We start from the raw sequence: 18,531 nt of genomic DNA, 5'->3' as shown, positions 1-18,531 counted from the left end.
TATTTACTCAGGTAGTGTAATTACTTGTCAAGTTTGAGGTAGACTATCGAGCCCCCTTGCCACACCAAAGCACAAGAATCATATCAGATAACACATTTTAGCACTTTAATGTGTGTGCCCATTTTTGTTTATTTTTAAGCAAACCTAGCCCCTCAAAAACAACTTTGTGTTTCATGGTGAACAATGCGTCGCCGTCGCCGCTCTGCCGACGATTCAACATGCTGAAAAAGCATCAGACACAGGCAGCCAAGTGCCAACGATGCAGGACACACCGCAAAAACGAAGGCGACAGACGCTTTACTTGATTATTTGTTTTAAGATTACGCTATTTTGTACTTTTACCCAACTGGATTTCAGAGCAAAAGATTTTATCACATTTATCTGACAGCTGGTTAAATTGAAATTGATTGAGATTTTACACATATAACATACAATCAGCTTAGTAACTTTACAACACCTGTTTTAACCCAAACCGTGATCTTTCTAACTGTTTTTTTTTCCCTAAATCGAACCAAACCTTGATCATAAAGTGGGGGCACAACATCATTGTTTTGTTTGTCAGCCTGCTGTTCATCCATGAGTCATGACAAGGCAACAGTGATACGGTGACCAGTGTGACACAACAGAGTGATGCCTTTGTCTTTAATTGGCCCTGAACGGCGCTGCTGCCATGTCAGTACAGAGGTGATGGAAGGTCAGTGTGTGTGTGTGTCTCAGTACATTCCTCCTCACGTCCAACTTCTGTATTTTCTCTCCATGACCATCGTCTCACCTCTGTCACTCCCCATTTCTGCCGCTCACGGTTGTGGAGGAGGAAGTCACTCGATATCGCCATGGTAACCACCCAGACGACAGCGGTGGCCTGCATCTGCAAGAGTGTCTTAGTGTACAAATGTGTGTGTGTGACACGGAGTGGGAGAACTACATAACCTTTCTGTTAAGAGTAAATGGAAAAGATACAAGGGCATGTCTGTACTGGGATTTCTTTTCTTTTTTATTATTACAACCAAATTGTTTGTTTTCCAACTGCTTTTGTCAATGACTGATTTCTTTAAATTATACATCAAAGTGCATTTTGCCACTGAAAGTTAGCACCTAGTGAAGCAGCATTAATATAACATTGGTATTAATCAAAATACTATTTAATCCTTGCAGATGTGTTATGATCACACAACTTCCTATATAATAGACGTTCACAATAGTGAGCAGTAAATAGAGATTTCGAATGAATCATCGTCATTTTGTGTTGTCACTGCCAGATGTAGAGCATTTGTAATACATCCATGGTGTGGAGTCGCACAACAGTCATTTTTGCATGTATAATATAAAATGTGACACATTGCATTTTGGGATTGGGATATGGGAGATTTTTTTTATATGAGCTAAATATAGTTAAAGATATAGTATCTCCACTCGTAGTGTAATATAAGACAGATGAACGCAGAGTTGAATAATTTTGTCTGATGGTACCACTTCATGCAAAATTATACAGAAAATCCTCTGTTGTTTTGCCAAACAATTTTGAAATTTCGCAAATTGCACATTCAACGTGGGGATTAAGTTGAGTGAAATAGAGTGTCATAAAGAGAGAATATGTGGAGAAACAGAGGGAACTAACAAAAGACTGTATAAATAAATGAGCCAGTAAAGTCCCACTTAGAGCTAACGCTCCTGAAGTGCCAGCGGCAGCAGCAGGAGGAGGAAGGAGAGTCCAGACGGTTTCCTTTCAATTACAATACAGCATCTGGCAGCACACACAGTCCCATAAACAACGTCCTCAGAACAACGGCTGAACTGACAGGATGTCTGTTTGCATCACGACAGGCTGGGAGGAAGTGGAAAGTAAACAAACACTTCAATCACCTCTTTTATTTGGGAGATAAGAGTTTTACTCACCTTTTGCGGAGATGATGCCAATGTAATTTAAATAAAATAGGGTGTTTTTGGACGAAAACTGCTCTCTTTTGAAAAATATGAATATTTTCTATCCATAATAGGCTACTGCCCCTTCAGGTGGTGCTTGCAGCAGTTACAAGTGTGTGTGTGCAGAAATTAATTGGTCTGTTTTGGCCAACATGGCCTTTAAAGTTCAAATGATGGAGGTGGAATGCGAAATGAAGGAGCAAAAATGTCTCCAGTAATTAGCAATAGCTTTTAGTATTCAATTTTTACATTTTCATAATGCAGCTGCTGTCACCTGCGGGCCACTGCGCCTGACTTAAAAAGGAGCCTGGTTGGAATAATCCTTCTAGTGAATGAACCTGGGCAGGAACAATGCTGCACAAAACCACCCAGAACGCAGCCTGGAGCAATAGAAAAATGTTCTTTTGGCTGTTTCTACTGCAGAACATTTCAAACCCCACACAAACCACTGCATGAAACAAAAACATAAAAACAACAATTTCGCAAAGAGCTCAATAATTGAAAGATCGATGTCGGACTGGGTGAAATTGCACCATTGTCTTCTGTTTCCAGCCGATATAAAGAAGCGTGGGATGTAAACTATATTAGGATTAATAACAACGCAAATATTAGTATAAAATGAATGGCTGTTTCCCATTTCTAATGCATTCTGTATATGACCTCACATATGCCCCAAATGTCCAAAACCCTAAGGGAGGTGAATGTGATTCACAAAGGTCAGAGTTTTCAGTACATCTCCTTCATTCGACACGCATTTGTCCACAAGCCGACATGTGTACATGGGTGTGAGTACCACAAACAGAGTTCCAGTTGCAATCTTAACACCAGTGTGGTCCGAGCCCTGTAGTTATTAGCTTTTCAACAGCGGTGGCTCTCGGCTCCTGTTTAACATTCTGCCCTCCAATCCCTACAGACAGAGCACTGTACTCTGAGTCACCAAGCTTTCAGCTCAAAGAACAGAGGCAATGGAAATGCTCCCAAAAGTGACAATACGCCTGTGAGTGTCTTAAGTACTTATATAGTACAGAACGGTTATCTATTAAGGCGCTGTAGAAAACCTCGAATGAGTACAATTTTGTATCTATTGAAAGAGGTGATTCAGGAGGTCTTTGTGTTTTGTTTACCAGAAGAGGAGAACAGCAGTAGAACGAAGGTCACTAACACATCTAACCTACTGCACTGCATCAACGTTGAAGGTTTTTGGCTAAGTAACCACTCATTTGACAGAAATGGATCAGCAGCATAGCACACAATGTTCACTCTTGCTTGACAAGTGGAATTCTCGTGCAAAATCCTCACGTCCTGTTCTACATTCTTGATATGACCACAGTTATGAAACAATACTAGTTTTCATTTTAGTTTTCATGGAAGCATTTGTATCCCTTTAGCTTACAGTTACTGCACCCAACAGGTGTAAAAAAAAAAAAAAAAGTAGAAAGCTAGAAAAATACAAAAAGACCTTGGTCTGCTCAAACATAGAGGTTGCATTAGCAACTGGTTGTTCAGCTTAACGGTACAAAATAAAAGTTGGGCCAAATACTGAAGTAGGATTTCAGAAACACATCTACAGGTTTGAGGGCAATCTGTGCAACCTTAACTAGAGAAAGCAACTTCAGAGGAAAATGTGGTGTGAATGCTGGCTGTTGAACGGCTTACGCTAAACTGGATTGCTGGCTTTAATTTGGATGAAGAAGCAGCTGAAGGAGTATGAATGAGTTGGAAAAGTGGGAAATGGGTTGGTCAAATTAGGAAATCTCAATCAGCTGTGTTGAATATTTTTCAAAAAGTATGAATGGGCTGTATAAAACTCTTAACTTATAAAAGATGTGGAACATTTTAAGGAGTATGAAGCAGTAGATAAGTGTTGAAAATCCACAAAAAAGCAGCTGAAGCAGATATGAATATTTGTAAAAGTAGGAAAGGGATGAAGGATACAAAATATAGATTAAGCAATGAAAGAAGTTCAAATGGGAGTTTTAGAGCAAGGACTTAAATGAGCATAAGTGTACTGAGAAGGAGTTGAGGTTTCCTTTAATTATCTTTGATAAATTATGGATAAAACATCAGCTAAGATCTAAGCCCTGACTAGAATTGAACTATAAGCACTTTTATTTTGAAAAGCTAGGTCATTCCGAGTTCCCTGTTAATATACAGTGACTGTTTGGGACTTTTACTTTGAAAAAGGAGCCTTATCCTGAGCTTTCTGTTTTATTTTGAAAAAAAAAAAAAACAGCCACAAAACTAGGTCCATCTTTGACACAACGCTTCCAGCATTCACACCCAATTAACACTGAACAATGATCCCATTTGCAAGGGTTGCAGCTTCTGTTAACAGTTTATATTTGATTATTCTGTATCCTTTGGGTTTGATTTTCCAACAAAACAATTCATGAATAGAAAGCTCTTCAGCAGCTCAAATGGTAGCCCCACATGTCAGACTTTGATTCCAGCTCATAAACGCAGCATAATAGGGACGGTTGACAGAAAAACTGGACGACGGAGAAAAACTCATTCCAATCACCACCAAAGACAATCGGCTGATTCATAAGCCAACAATAATCTGCACTAATTGTTAACCAAATTCACTTGGATATCTCTGAAGTGGTAAAATTACCTCTCAACTTTGAAAATGGACACAGAAACTGATGCAGTCCATGTATTTATCTCTAGTAATTTGTCTACCAATTTACTGCAGCCCTGGTGAGGAATGTGTAGTCATGCAGACACAGAAACACACATAAATCAAACCTGCAGAGCATAAAAACACAAGCACACACAAAGCACATACAGAGAAGAAAAATGCATTGATGAACAAGTACCTTTCTTGTTATTTACTAATAAAAATCTACGTGTAAATTAAAAACAAAGGCAAATGATGTTGTCTTTTTGAAATGAGTCTTGCCAGGTTATAAAGTGCATGATTCTCTGATGCTATCAGGAGTCTCTGTCCCATATACACAAGGACATCATCTCTTCCTTTGTTATCGTACTGAAAAGACGGCGGCTGCCATAGAAAGCTTTAAAAGACTGCACTGCTTTTCCTCTGCTTCTCCTCTCTCTCTCTCTCTTTCTTTTCTCACTAGAGAGAATAGCGTGTTTGAAGGTGATAATATGTTTGAACATTTCTCGAGTCACCGTCATCTTAATGGATAGGTGGGAAGCCTCCCACAAACATTCGGAGGGACGTGACAGCAAACACAAAAGGCAGGAGAAAAGTGGGACAACAGTAATCCCCTATATGAAATGAATGACATTTTAGTGTCAAAAAAAAAAAAAAAAAAAGTCATCATTCCTGCTTTTGATACTTAAACAGACTCATCATGTTGCATTTCATGGCAGATTTTATGATGCTGTACCATAAAACCAGACTAGAGAGGTAGAGAGCGAGGTACAAAAATTACACTGTGATGGAGATATTAAAGGAATAGCTGAGCCGTTATAAAAATTACAAGTATTAGCCAGTGTGCTTTTACCGATTTATCACGGTGGAAGCAAACATAACACTCCTTGGATCAATTTAAGAGAGACACACAGCCACAGCAAAGCATATGAGTATATTGCAAGAGTCAGAAATCTCTGCACAAGTCAGTTTTCGAATACACGCTCTTTAAATGAATAGTTCAACATTTTGGGAAATAAACATTTACTTTCTTGTCGAGAGTTAGATGATAAGACAAACTACTCTCACGTCTGTATGGTAAATATGAAGCTTGAGCAGGCGGCAACCTCCAGGTCTGAGAAGTGAAGCCAATGCGGAAGTGCCTTAAACTTGCATTCTTTCTAATAGCCAGCAGGGGGCGACTCCTCTGGTTGCAAAAAGAAGTCTGATTGTATAGAAGTCTATGAGAAAATTACCCTACTTTTCAATTGATTTATTACCTCAGTAAACATTGTAAACACGAGTTTATGGTCTCAATCGCTAGTTTCAAGTCTTCTTTAATACAGCATGATGTTTATTTAGTAAATTATGGTCCCATTTAGAGTGAAATAGACCATAAAGCAGGGTATGCTTTAGGGCGTGGCTACCTTGTGATTGTCGCTACCACAGCGTTGTCCGATCTGGGTGTTGTCCGTGTTTTTGTCTTAGAACTTTTCAGTTCATGAAGGTTAATCGCAACATTTACTTAGCTCCACCCTCTCGTGCCACTCCTGGTTCCACAAAACCAAACTTGAGGCTTCAAACCGGTCCACAAACCAATGTGTGACGTCACGGTGACTACGTACACTTTTAATATACAGTCTATGTTTTTTTTACTCTTCTGTTTTAAGCCTATTGACTAGCTTTAATCCCAAGAATCAAGTCATCCATTTCACTTGAAAGAGGAAGATGCGCCATGTGCTTATTTTAATTAAAATAACAGTTTCTCCCCCTCTAACCTTTTAACACAACACTACACAGCAGCTCCACTGTTACATCACATTTCAGTTTGTTGACTCGTAGCCTCCTTGTGCACCAAAGGCTAAGAGTGTTTAGTGCTACAGTGTTCAGGATACATTAATGTATGAGTAAACACAACCGTCTCATTTCATGCTATACTGGCGTCAAGGCTTTAATTACTAATTTAATAGGTACTCGGATCAGTGCTTGGCATCTGCCGATCCACTTAATGAGGTACTTGAATCAGTTACAAAAAAAGGAAATTCAGCTGCTCAAGCAAAAAGTGTAATACAGTAGATGGGTGATTCCATTCAAAATCTTTTCTTCTCTAATGTGTTTATGGGTTTAATGTTAAAACTCTCTAGGGGCTTCTCCTGCACACACATGTATACTGTACCCAGAGGACAGTTTGACATTTCTAACCGGTCACACAGGAGCATTACTCCCTTCCATCGGAGATGACGGACAGAAAAGTACAAATCCCTCGCTCGCTGTTGTCTTCCTGTTGGTTTGAAGGTCACACATCCTCTCTGGGGACACGATAGATGTAAAACAGTCACATCTCTCTCACCGATTGTCATGTCAGCTGCCATTTCACACTTGTACAGAATTGATTTCACAAGCATTGGCCCCGCTGTGATAAAAAAAAAAAACTTTACTAGCACATGCATAGCGGTAGCCTATATTTCACATATGGTTGGGAAATGGTTTACGAGAATGTTTTACATTCCTGCGGCTGCTTTTCTATATGCATGAAGAGAGAGGCCCCAGCGTTAAGACTTTCTGGGCTACATAATAAAAGCTCCTTTTCGTGGAGCAACATAGATCGAGAGAGATGTTGCAACATAGATCGAGCGAGACGTTGCAACATCAGTGTGTTAATGAGAAACATCTTTATCTAATTGATTTTTTTCCTTTTCAATCTAGTGCTGATTTACTTGCTGGAGTAAAATCTCATTATATTCTGTTCAATTGAAAGCACAGACGTCCTGATATACATTATGATAATCTGTTAGTGTTATAAGCTCGTTCAAACACTTGACATATCCAATTATTTTCTGCAAAAGAGGTTTTAAAAAGGCATTTTCTTTCAAATAAATTAAAACACAATCATATTTTTGACAGTCTGATGTAGACGGGGGTGGGTGAAGGATAAAAAAACAACAAGATATTCCATGTATATACACACAAGAATCCATAAAATGGAATAAATAAATTATATCATAACTCGGGGGAAGATCTTGGCCAGCCAATAAATCTAACGTTTCTCCTGTGTGAGCCAAAAATGCCTGCTTTAATGCCCAAAGACACCCAAGCATCCTACACACACACACACACATCACAGTATATCCATAATCATATGGCAAGTCAGCTAGCCAGTTAGTGGGAGCGGCGATGCGAGTATTTGAGAACTGGAAGCGGTTTAATCTGCTGGGCTCATGTGAGCGGGGAGACCAGCAGCCGAGTCGCATAATCCTTCCTCCTCCACCCCAGATGATGTAAGAGAGGAGAGGAGAGAGGAGAGGAGAGAAGAGAAGAGGAGAGGAGAGGAGAGGAGAGAAGAGGAGAGGAGAGGAGAGGAGAAAATAGAGTAAAGTAGAGAGCTGGTAATAGTGGAGTGGAAGAGGGATAGATGATTAGGGGGAGTAAAGAGAGGAAACAGAAAACTGTAGGTTTAGAAGGAGAATCATTCGGTCCACTCGTACACCACAGTAGAAGCTACGGTCACAACAAAAATCATGATTGTCCTGGGAATGCTTCCGACTTATAGAGTCAAACTCTATCATGTTAGTAAAATGGAGTAAAGGAACTTTAAAATGTCGGGGAAATTTAGCCATTACTGTATTTCATGCCTTTTTGTCGTTCTTACACTGCAGGTTATGGTTATCTCTACTCTTATTTTGCAGTTTTCCTTGCTTTTACCGAGGGCTGTCAAAGTTAACGCGATAATAATGCGTTAACGCAAATTCGTTTTAACGCCACTAATTTCTTTAACGCTTTAAAGATATTTGGCATCATATAAAACTAGAAAACCTAAGGAATCCATTGGTACCAGCCATGTCATACTAGCTTGTTCTGAAGGAGGCTAAATAACGCTCCAAACTTACATTCAATTTTGGCGCGGAAAAACTGGCATGGCCATTTTCAAAGGAGTCCCTTGACCTCTGACCTCAAGATATGTGAATGAAAATGGGTTCTATGGGTACCCACGAGTCTCCCCTTTACAGACATGCTCACTTTATGATAATCACATGCAGTTTGGGGCAAGTCATAGTCAAGTCAGCACATTGACAGCTGTTGTTGCCTGTTGGGCTTGAGTTTGCCATGTTATGATTTGAGCATATTTTATATGCCAAATGCAGTACCTGTGAGGGTTTCTATATCATTGTTTTGTGTTGTTAATTGATTTCCAATAATAAATATATACATATATTTGCATAAAGCAGCATATTTGCCCACTCCCATGTTGATAAGAGTATTAAATACTTTACAAATCTCCCTTTAAGGTACATTTTAAAAAGATAAAACAAGTGTTATTCATTTGTAATTAATTGCGATTAACTGTGGACAATCATGTGATTAATTGCGATTCAATATTTTATTAACTGACAGCCCTACTTTTATCACATTATTGTTTCCTGTAATGTCTGGGCAGTACGAGCACATTTAATTGTCATAGTGTTTTTATTGTGTCATGTTTTCATGTTTTTATGCTGCCTTGCTGCAAAAAATAATTCCCCTTTTGTGCCATAATACAGATCTGAACTGAACTAAGACGTGTTATTAGGCTAAATACTTGTAAGCTTCTTTCTGACCAACATATTTTTAGATCTCCAGTGAGTCAAATCGAGCTATTTTAGCCCGTAAAGATAGTCACGGCAGCTTTCATAATGGCTAGACGTGCTGTCTGCAAAAAGGAAAATGTAATAATGTTGCGGTAATCACAGACATTTTTGCCAGCTAGTTATACTGTATCCCTCTAATATGTGGGTTGCATAGTAGCAGATATAATTATATAATAAGTATTCTTTTTGTCCATATCACTCACTTTATACATGACGGATAAAATAACACGGTGCATCCCCTCATCTCAACCTCATCCTGCCTCAAGTCTGACCTTATTTATCCCCTCTGTGCTCTCTTCATCCATTTAATCCCATGTACCAGGGTTTGAAATAATGCCTTGTAGTCAGCCACAGAGGCAGACAGATCATGTTGCGGCCGGGTCAAAACAATGTTATCTGGAGCGGGGGAGAACGGATAAAAGCTGCCCTGCTGCTGTCCAGCACGAGAACAATTCACAGAGGACGCAAAGTGGCCTGAACCGCCGCAGGGATTAACTGGCAGTACGAGCCCGCGGGCAGCTCACCCGTAGTCTGTCACCATCAACGCTGACACACACACACACACACACATACCAACAGGGCACAAGAGTATTTTCAAAATTAAACTGCAGCCATGGAAGAAAGTGGTTTCCTCAAATCAAATTAACAACATTGAAGGCAAATTGATTAAAGTGTAAAAATGTTTCCACTTAACAATCGTCCAACCTGAACATTACCCAGATGTGTGTGTGTGTTTGTCTGTGGGAAAATCTTTGTTTCTACATGCCAGTGAGAAAGCAATTAAGTGAATCAGTCTGTGATAGAAACAAAATGTGTGAAACCAAGTGAGTGATCATTTAACAAAGCAAACTAATGAGCAATCAAGTCCTCCTGTCTGTTTCTTAATGTGCGACCAGAACCTTGCATCTCAAATGAAGTTGTTCCAGGAAGTTATATCTTTGGCCGAACCGGCGTTAATCGCAACGTGACACAACACTGCACAGAGACAGAAGGCTGCTCTGCAATCAAAACGATGCAGACGATTATAAGATAAAATAAATAGACAAACAGCTGGCAATATAACAAAGATCATGCACGGCTGATTTAAAAAGTATGCGTAAGAGGATGAAGTTACCTGGGAGATCAGAGAACGCTCCTCGCTCTATAATGTGCTTTCTGTACAGAGTCTTCAAAACCTTGGCGCTGCCGAATCTCTTGAAGCGGCTCTTCACGTTGTTGTAATACCATTCAAGCGACTGCGTCCTTAAAATCCTGCAGAAAAGAAAGAAAGGAGGATGGGAGGAGGGAAGAAAGAAAACATGATGTTAAAGTCAAGAAGAACAGATGGCAAAGACACTGGCAGGAATCAGATTTTATTATAATTACACCAGGATTATAACTCTGAGTTCAAGCCAAGATTTCCATTAAAATCTGCTTAAGTTGAGTGTCTTTATAAATTGCAGATAACCAGACCCTATAGACTTTTTTTTAAGGAAGAAAGAAGGATTTCTTAGGGATAAAATTCAATATAAAATTGAGTCATGCAGGACTGGTTCTGTGTTATTGTGTATTTTTTAATATAGGTTTGTGTTTACTGTCAGGCTGTCATATTTAAAGCCCTGCTCTTTGATTTGAAGCAAATAATTGGCTTTTAAGAAGATTCAGTGGCGCCTCTCTCTCTCTCTCTGGAGGCGGCATTAAAGATATGAAAAGTATTTGTTTATAGTAATTTCATGCAGGATCCAAGCTGTGTATTATAATGTGTATGACAGCAGTTAAAGCATACTGTAGCTTTTCAGATGTGACGTCACGTCATTTTCCTTCCACGCTTTTCCTCGTTTCATGGTGCTCGGCCGGTTGGTGCTCGAATGGCAACCGGTCAGACCTCAGCACAAAGCAGATGATTACGTAAGCAGTAATTCTAAACGGAGAGGGTTATGAAAAGCCCTCAGAAAAGCGCTCCCTTTGCGCCAGTGTTGTGTCGGATTGCATGAATCTCAGCCAACTTCGTGTTTAATCATGCGGTCCCTCCTGCTCTCCCTTTTGCTTTTTCACACCACTGTCACACACAGACAGATTTACTGTGCAAGGAGACAAAAGCACACAAACACACACTGTATTTATTTACTCACTATTCATTATCGCGTACACATTTTTTTCCTTTTTTCTTGTTGTGGAAAAATGCTATACAAATCAACTTGTGCACACACAAACAGCTTATTTACATGTTCATATACTTTATTTATGAGTGTGCAACTATTTAGTGGTAGGAGTGTATGTGCCAATGTTTTCTGTGTGTGTTTCCTTTGTCTCTGTATGAACATTTTGTGCATGAAATAAAAGTATCCACATATTGAAAGCATATGGCACCATTAATAATCTTTATTAGTGTAGTTATTAACAGAATGAGTGGAGTTTGAGTTACTCACTTTTCCACACTTTTTAATTCTGTATTGAACTTATGAAGTTTTAACACACATGGATATAGTCCGGTGAATATGACATTTTTAATTGTCTTCACATGGGCATAGTATGCCAGACGATCTTGGTGAGTCTTTTTTTTAGTTGGGGCAGTCGGTGAGCCTCCGTCGGCCTAGTTTTTGCGCTGTGTCCCGCACCGTCGGCTCTAGTCTGCCCATGTCGGAAGTTTTTCGGCGGATTTGACATCCTGAATTGGCCGAGAGAAATCACTCTGACTGGCGGTTCAGCTTAAACGAATCAGTGCACGAGAAGAGAAACAAACGTGCTCACATCGCACTGCTCACACACACACCTGCGCGAATATATCGGCAATCGCCGGTTGTTGGGCTAATGATGTCCGTTTAGAAAATTTTAACAAATTGCCCAACCTTATTCTATAAGCTATTTTTCTTAGTCAACAAATACTATGAAAAGACCAAAGTCTGATATAGTTTATTCCTCTGTGCCATAGACCTCCAAAACCTATTAAAAAGACATCAATTAGCTACATCTGGGTGACATGTTCTTTCATTACGATGACCACGGGCGCTGTAGTTCATTTACATTCATGCGTGCATGCATGTTGATGCTTCTGTTCAATGAAGAGACAGGCTGCTGAAGGAGGGTGAAAATAGCCATGCTAATAAAGGGATCCTGAGTGCCCCGGAGGCTGCATGGGCTGCCACATCCATCCCACACCCTCTCCTTCTTATCCTCCTTCCACTATTCCCCCCCTTCCTCTTTCTCCGTAGATTTATTATCCTCTGCCTCTATCAGCTGGGCTGCTCAATGGGCCTCAGCTCCTTAATTTCATGCCACGGGTCAACCCTGTCTAGTCACTCTAATGGTGGCTGCCGAGCTCCAGCGAAGAGGCCTGACTCTTTTTATCTCCCTCTGGGCCCGATGAAGACGGCACAGAAATGAATCTGGAGGAGCAACGCAGTGTCCAGGTGGCATCGTACGAGGCAGAAATACAAATAGGTTTCACCTGTACTCTGAAATGAGCTGGAGCCACAGGGAGCGATCTTTGAACTGAAAAAGTATATTCAAGAATGGGAGAGGGCTGCAAGGGTATGGTGGAGATATTGCTATCTGAGTGGATTCAAATTAAGCCATATGCCTGAGTAGCATGCATGGTCACACCCTCAAAATGAAGATAAATAATTGATTGTTTGCTACACCCATTTTTTTATACTGTTACTAAGCCATCCATTGTTTGTTTTCTCAAAATTCTCTGTCATATTTGAAACACTGGGTCCTTGATTTCGGACTAAGGTAGACAAAAGCAGGCTTTGCATTTCTAGCCAGTGACTGTGGATTGCTGTGGACGGCAGAAAAACATATTTTAACCACCTATAAGAAAGGCTAACCTAAAAAAAATCTATATCCGTTTAAGTGTGCACTATATTTAGAATATTTTCACTCCTTTATCTTATCGTCAGGCAGACATTTCCTTCTCCCTTTGACGGGAAACTGAACTGAAAATGAAATTTATCTATGCTCTCTCCAAAGCCAGCAGGCTCAGATGACAAAAACAGTATAGATACGTTTCACTTTCAGTCAATATCAGCAATGTCAAGTGATATCAATTTATTAGGTGAACCTTTCTTTTAGGTGGCTAAAATACGTTTTGCTGCCGTCCCCGTCCACAGCACTGTATTGCTTTGCTCTGGTGCCGGTCTGTTTCTCGATGCTGGGGGTACTTCGACCGTCATCTACTCTAAGTGACACACCTACTATGGATAAATACCTCATACAACCCCACTTCAAAACACTCAAACTATCTCTTTAAGGGGTCTTGAGTCTATACTTGATGGCCACACACATGATATCATGCTAAAAGACTGAGGCTAAAACTAACAGGTCCCTGGCAAAAAGTTGGCATCCTCACCAGTTAATGGTCCATGTAGAAGACATGGACAAAAGAAACAACATTGTCGTCTTGTGTTGCAGTATAAAGCTAGGTAGTCTGGGTATTATAACCCTATTTAGTTACCTAACTTACATATAAGGACAAGCAAGACTTGGGTTAGATTTATGCTTTATTATTCGTATAATAAAAACAGTAGGTTTTTCCCTTTTAACGCTACAAGAGAAAAGGCTTTTAGTATGAGGACTAACCAATGTGTTTGACAACAAACATAATGTGATCTTGGGTAACAAGCATAGTTGGGGTTGCTGGAGTGTAACCTTCCCAAACATGTAATAGAGAGCAAGACAGAGCTGCTAATGGGGAAAAAATACACAGTGGATGTGCTGTTAGGAAAGAGACCATTTTAGGGTAACAAGTAACCCCACAAAATGTAGTTAGCTAATGATGTGCTCCTTGGCCTTAACGCTGGATGGTTGCTACTGTGGGTATACGCTAGTTAACTTGACACCTCCCAGCAAACGGTTTAAATGCAGAGTATTGCTCATACAGCCCAAAGCACACCGCTTCTGCATGTGGAGAAATTCAAAGTGTGTCTAGTTACACATGATAAGCTATGATTTGTTTTCAGGGGAGCTAACTGAAGAGCCTACTTATAGTATTTACAGTATGCATACAGTATGCATTTTAACAGCAGAATAAATGTTCCAAAATGTTTGTTTATTTTAGCATATTTTAGCAATGGATGTTTATTTTAGCATATTTTAATATGCACAAAGTCATGTTTTGGCTTTGAATGTCATTGCACAGTGGTTCAATGCACTCATTCCTCTGCCTGTCACTCACTTTTGGCACAAAAACAGACGATATGTAAAAGCAAACTTCAGCTCAGGCATCTGCTCCCTTCTGTGCCAGCTACACAAACTTGTTGAAATTAGCCAAGCTTTCCCTTTCAGAGAGAAAAAGGAGTGGGATTTAGGACAGTGGGAGAAGCGTCTCGATGAATGAAGCATGACATTGCATCCCTAGAGTGATCTGATCTAAAAAAGATAGAAAGAAGGGAGGAGAGTGGAGTGGATAAGCAGAGGCTTTCAAGCAAGAGCTGCACTGGTGTGTGAGCTCCTGCAAACACGCATTTCATAATGAGGCTGGGAGATTCCCTGATGCTCGGCTGCTGCATGAATAAGTAAGAGGGATTCCTGTTGATGGTCTCCTGACACTGGGTTTACCCTTCCTATATCATCGCTCAACGACGTGGAACCAACACCTCCTTTCTCCATCCTCTTCTCTCCAGCCCTCTATACTTCAGAAGATCGATTTGCACATTTAAATGAGCTCTAAATAAAATATATTAAAGAATATGTAGAAGTGCAATAAAAAGTATCTGGCTTTGCGCAGTTTCCACCTCCCCTGGCAAAGGGATCCATTACCATAATTGACTTTCTGAGCCTTCTAATGAATTGGTTCAGCTTCCGTTGAGGCTGCTGTAGAGAGGGGCGCAAAGGGAGAAGAAAGAGGGGTGGGGGTTGACTCTAACAGAACATCAAATAGACTCTTCTGAAGACTTGCAGAGTGACTGTTCTCGTTAATAGAAGAAAATAAGACAAAAAAATTAGATTGTTCTCGGCTCCAGGGTTAGATCAAAGCGCCTGATGTTCGGGAAGCAAAAGCCCTAGAGTTGTGAGATCTTAATGAGTGAAGAGCTGAAGGAGTACAGTCTTGCTTTCTTTATACGAACGATCTCATTGTGTACCACAAATAAAACTTTTCTGTACAGATGAAAAATATATTTTTTTGAGGGAATACGAAAGTGAATGAAAAAGGATGATCTTATATTCACATTTATCAAAAGACATGAAGAGATGTCAGCTGAAATGTAAAAAGGTTTAGCTGATATCTATGTATGTATTGGAGTACTAAAATTATTTAATAAAAGTGTTATTAAAGGGAGACAATCAGCTACCAACACTCAAAAAACAAACTCAATAGGAGTCAATCAGAAATTCCTTTTTGCATTAACAAAAATGTAGGTTTGGTGAGTCACTCTATACACATCACCCATTGCCACCATCACCACCAATGGGATGACTTAATGAAGCTCCAATCCGTCAAAAAACACAATCATCAAGGGTATACAAACATCCACCCGACAGAACAGAATTATCCTTTATGCAGATGATGTGTTACTGCTCCTACAGGACCCTCAGTCATTCCATCAAGCACTTTGTAAGTGTTTTGAAAGGTGCTATATAAATACAAGTTATTATTATCCCTACAGAAATCCTTTACTCTATCCAACTACTTAGCAAACTAGTCTACTTTGCAACCTCTGCATGGATGGACCAGAATACTAAAAGAATAGCGATCGGTTTGATGATACTTTACAGATTTACAAATTATCTTTACACCTCCCCTCCTCTACAGAGAGGTCAAAGGTCAGAGTAGCAATGGAGATTCACTGTGCGTTCCAATACCCATACCACCATACTATTTACTATGCCAGAAAAAGATTTAGTATGTCCCAATGCATAGTATGTCAAACGCAGTATGCCAAAAAATACCACAATGTCCTACTACATCTGGTCGCATTTTGCAGTATGCAAGCCAGCATGCTTTTCTGGCAATTCTGACCCACAATCCTCTGCACAGCAGATATATGAGCAAGAGGGTCAAAGTTCAAGGTGAAATGTTATGATGAAGTAGTATGTCCCAGTTGTATGCATACTGCATGCAACAGTACGTACTTTGTAAGGACAGCTGCAGCATGTACTAAAAGTAAAGAGAAAAAGTACGTGATTTGGAACACACCCTCAGGGTTTTGCTCAATGACCACATGGTGCAATGTGGGATGGAGAATCAGATTTGGCCTTATTCACTGCAAGAAACATTCCCCTATCACTATTCTACCTTGCTGTCCCTGATCTGTTATGCTAATATGTAAACTGCAACCCAAATATGTCCTCAGCTGAAGACGGGCCCTTTCAAAAGCAAATGTAACGCTCAACCGGGAAGGGATATTAAATATGATTCATTTCTGTTATGAGGACTTGGAGAAAATCTAATTGCAAACAAGAAATAATGGCCATTCATCCACATCTCTTGCTGTTTCTGTCGTGTATTTGTACGCGTCAGAGCAGATTTGTGCAAGAGTGAAAAAAGGCTGATTTATTTTCTATACATACTGTGAATGTGTAGGTTTATTTGTTAAAAGAAAAGAAAAAAAAACAAGAAAATGTGTGCTTTTAAGAGAGAAAAATGGTGATTGTGTGAGTAAATATTCATATACTCTAGATATCTTTACCAGCATGACACCTGGATGTTCACTTTCTAGAATGTGTTAAGTATACAGACTACATATGTATTTTTATTTGAAGTATTTATGTTTTAAGGCATGTTGGTTGTCATGCACTGTATGCTCAAAGTACTGTGAAAATGTCTGCATATTTTAGGCATTGTTTTGCATATTCATTGCATAGATTCTCTCTGAGCTATGCTGTCTGTATTGCTACACCACAGCACTAAAAACAGTCCTTTGAAATATATTCAGTGCTGGCAGAACAGGCCGAAGGACAGAGGACAAGGTCGTGGGTCAAGTGCTAAAAAGCCCATGAGATTTTCAGCAAACCTGGGCACAGCCGTACTAACCTGTCGTTATGATTTAAAACAGTGTCAGGTTTGCAGCAGGCAGGAAAATAACTCTCTCACAGCAGTGGTCCTGTGCTTAACCTTTCCAGGAAGCAGCTGGAATGCTGATCACCTGCATGTACCTCTGTGATTGACATTCAGATAGACAGGAAGGGGAATATAAAAAGAGCTCATCCTGCATACTAAGGTGGTTAGAGAAGTTTTTGTGTTTTGTATATCTCTCTCGCTCTTCTCCTACTTTCGAACTTCTCATCTCATTTGTGCAAAATAGCCAGGCAGCAACCAAAACAACACACTGCTCATTTAGAAGATCAATTCATTTGAGACAAGACGTTGAAAGGGGATGTGTGCCCTTACAGTGCATAACCATAGAAGCAGGGTCTATAGAAAACACTGTTTGTATTTTATAGATAACCCAGCGGTTGGCAGGCTCTCCCATGCAGAGCGGAGGGTCATTAAATGAACAGACCGGAGACACATTTGCATTCCACCCAGCAGTTTAAATTTGCACAACTTTGATTGTGTTTCTGGTACACTGCAGCATTTAACCTGAACAGCTACTGCAAGTTCACGGCAGGGTACTCTGCTACAGTCACTTCACTTACCTGTGTCTTTAAAAAGTCTAAATTTAGGAGCAGCACAGCTGCAGGCAACGGTCAGGCAATTTGCTCTGCCATCCCTTCCTCCTACAGCTCCTTCTTTCAAGACCTAAAGCTGTCAGCGTTCTGTCTTCTCCTCTGTTTCTCTCTTCCTCTTTATCACCCAGCTCTCTCTTCAGACCATCACCGTACAGGGTGTTACAGATGAATGTGTCTGCATGTGGGAGAGCCCGTGGCACAGTAGACTGGAAATGAGTTACACTGGGACAAAGTGCTCTCAGACAGAGCATGAATAGAGCGACCAAAATGAATTAAACTGCTCACACTGTGTCTGACCTACAGTATGCCACCACTTATACACTGATTCTCTATCAGCTAATCAATGAAAAGTAGGATTAAACCTTGACCCTTACATAGGCTTAAAAACAAACATGACAACTAAATAATCATTTTTTTCTCCATTAGAGATATCTAATATTCTTTGTGAGGACGAGGCAGAAAGTTTAGTGAATGGGGTTTGATTCATGAAATGTTATGAGTCTTCAAATTCTTCAATACCATATCCTCTTTTAGGTTATCTGACACCTGATATACTGGTATCATCGCGTCCTGACACAGCAATAGATCGCACTTTCTCCACTGTAGATCAGATGATGAATGTAATAAGAGTATTAAAGGCGTACCCTTATCATTGCACTGTAATACAATAGTTTATTATCATCTTACTTCAGAGCAGCTTTTAAAGGGGATTTAATTATGCTTTTGTGCTTTTTCCCTTTCCATTAGGGTGTTATATAGTTTTTTTGTCCGTGTTAAAGGTCTGCAAAGTTA

General features: G+C 39.9%; 1 protein-coding gene across 4 annotated transcripts in view; it reads right to left on the bottom strand.

Moving 5' to 3' along the window:
- LOC119480692 (myosin VIIA and Rab interacting protein) overlaps positions 1-18,531 on the bottom strand; it is a 128,717-nt gene that overhangs the window by 24,048 nt on the left and 86,138 nt on the right. For all 4 annotated transcript variants that reach the window (XM_037757200.1, XM_037757201.1, XM_037757202.1 and 1 more), the window contains exon 4: positions 10,262-10,398. In XM_037757200.1, the coding sequence (XP_037613128.1) occupies positions 10,262-10,398 (137 nt within the window). The remainder of the gene's footprint in view (positions 1-10,261; positions 10,399-18,531) is intronic.

This window comes from Sebastes umbrosus, chromosome 21 (genome assembly GCF_015220745.1).
Source record: "Sebastes umbrosus isolate fSebUmb1 chromosome 21, fSebUmb1.pri, whole genome shotgun sequence".
Taxonomy (NCBI): Eukaryota; Metazoa; Chordata; class Actinopteri; order Perciformes; family Sebastidae; genus Sebastes; species Sebastes umbrosus.
The sequence above is the reverse complement of the archived record's forward strand: the minus strand, read 5'-3'. Positions and strand labels throughout refer to the sequence as shown.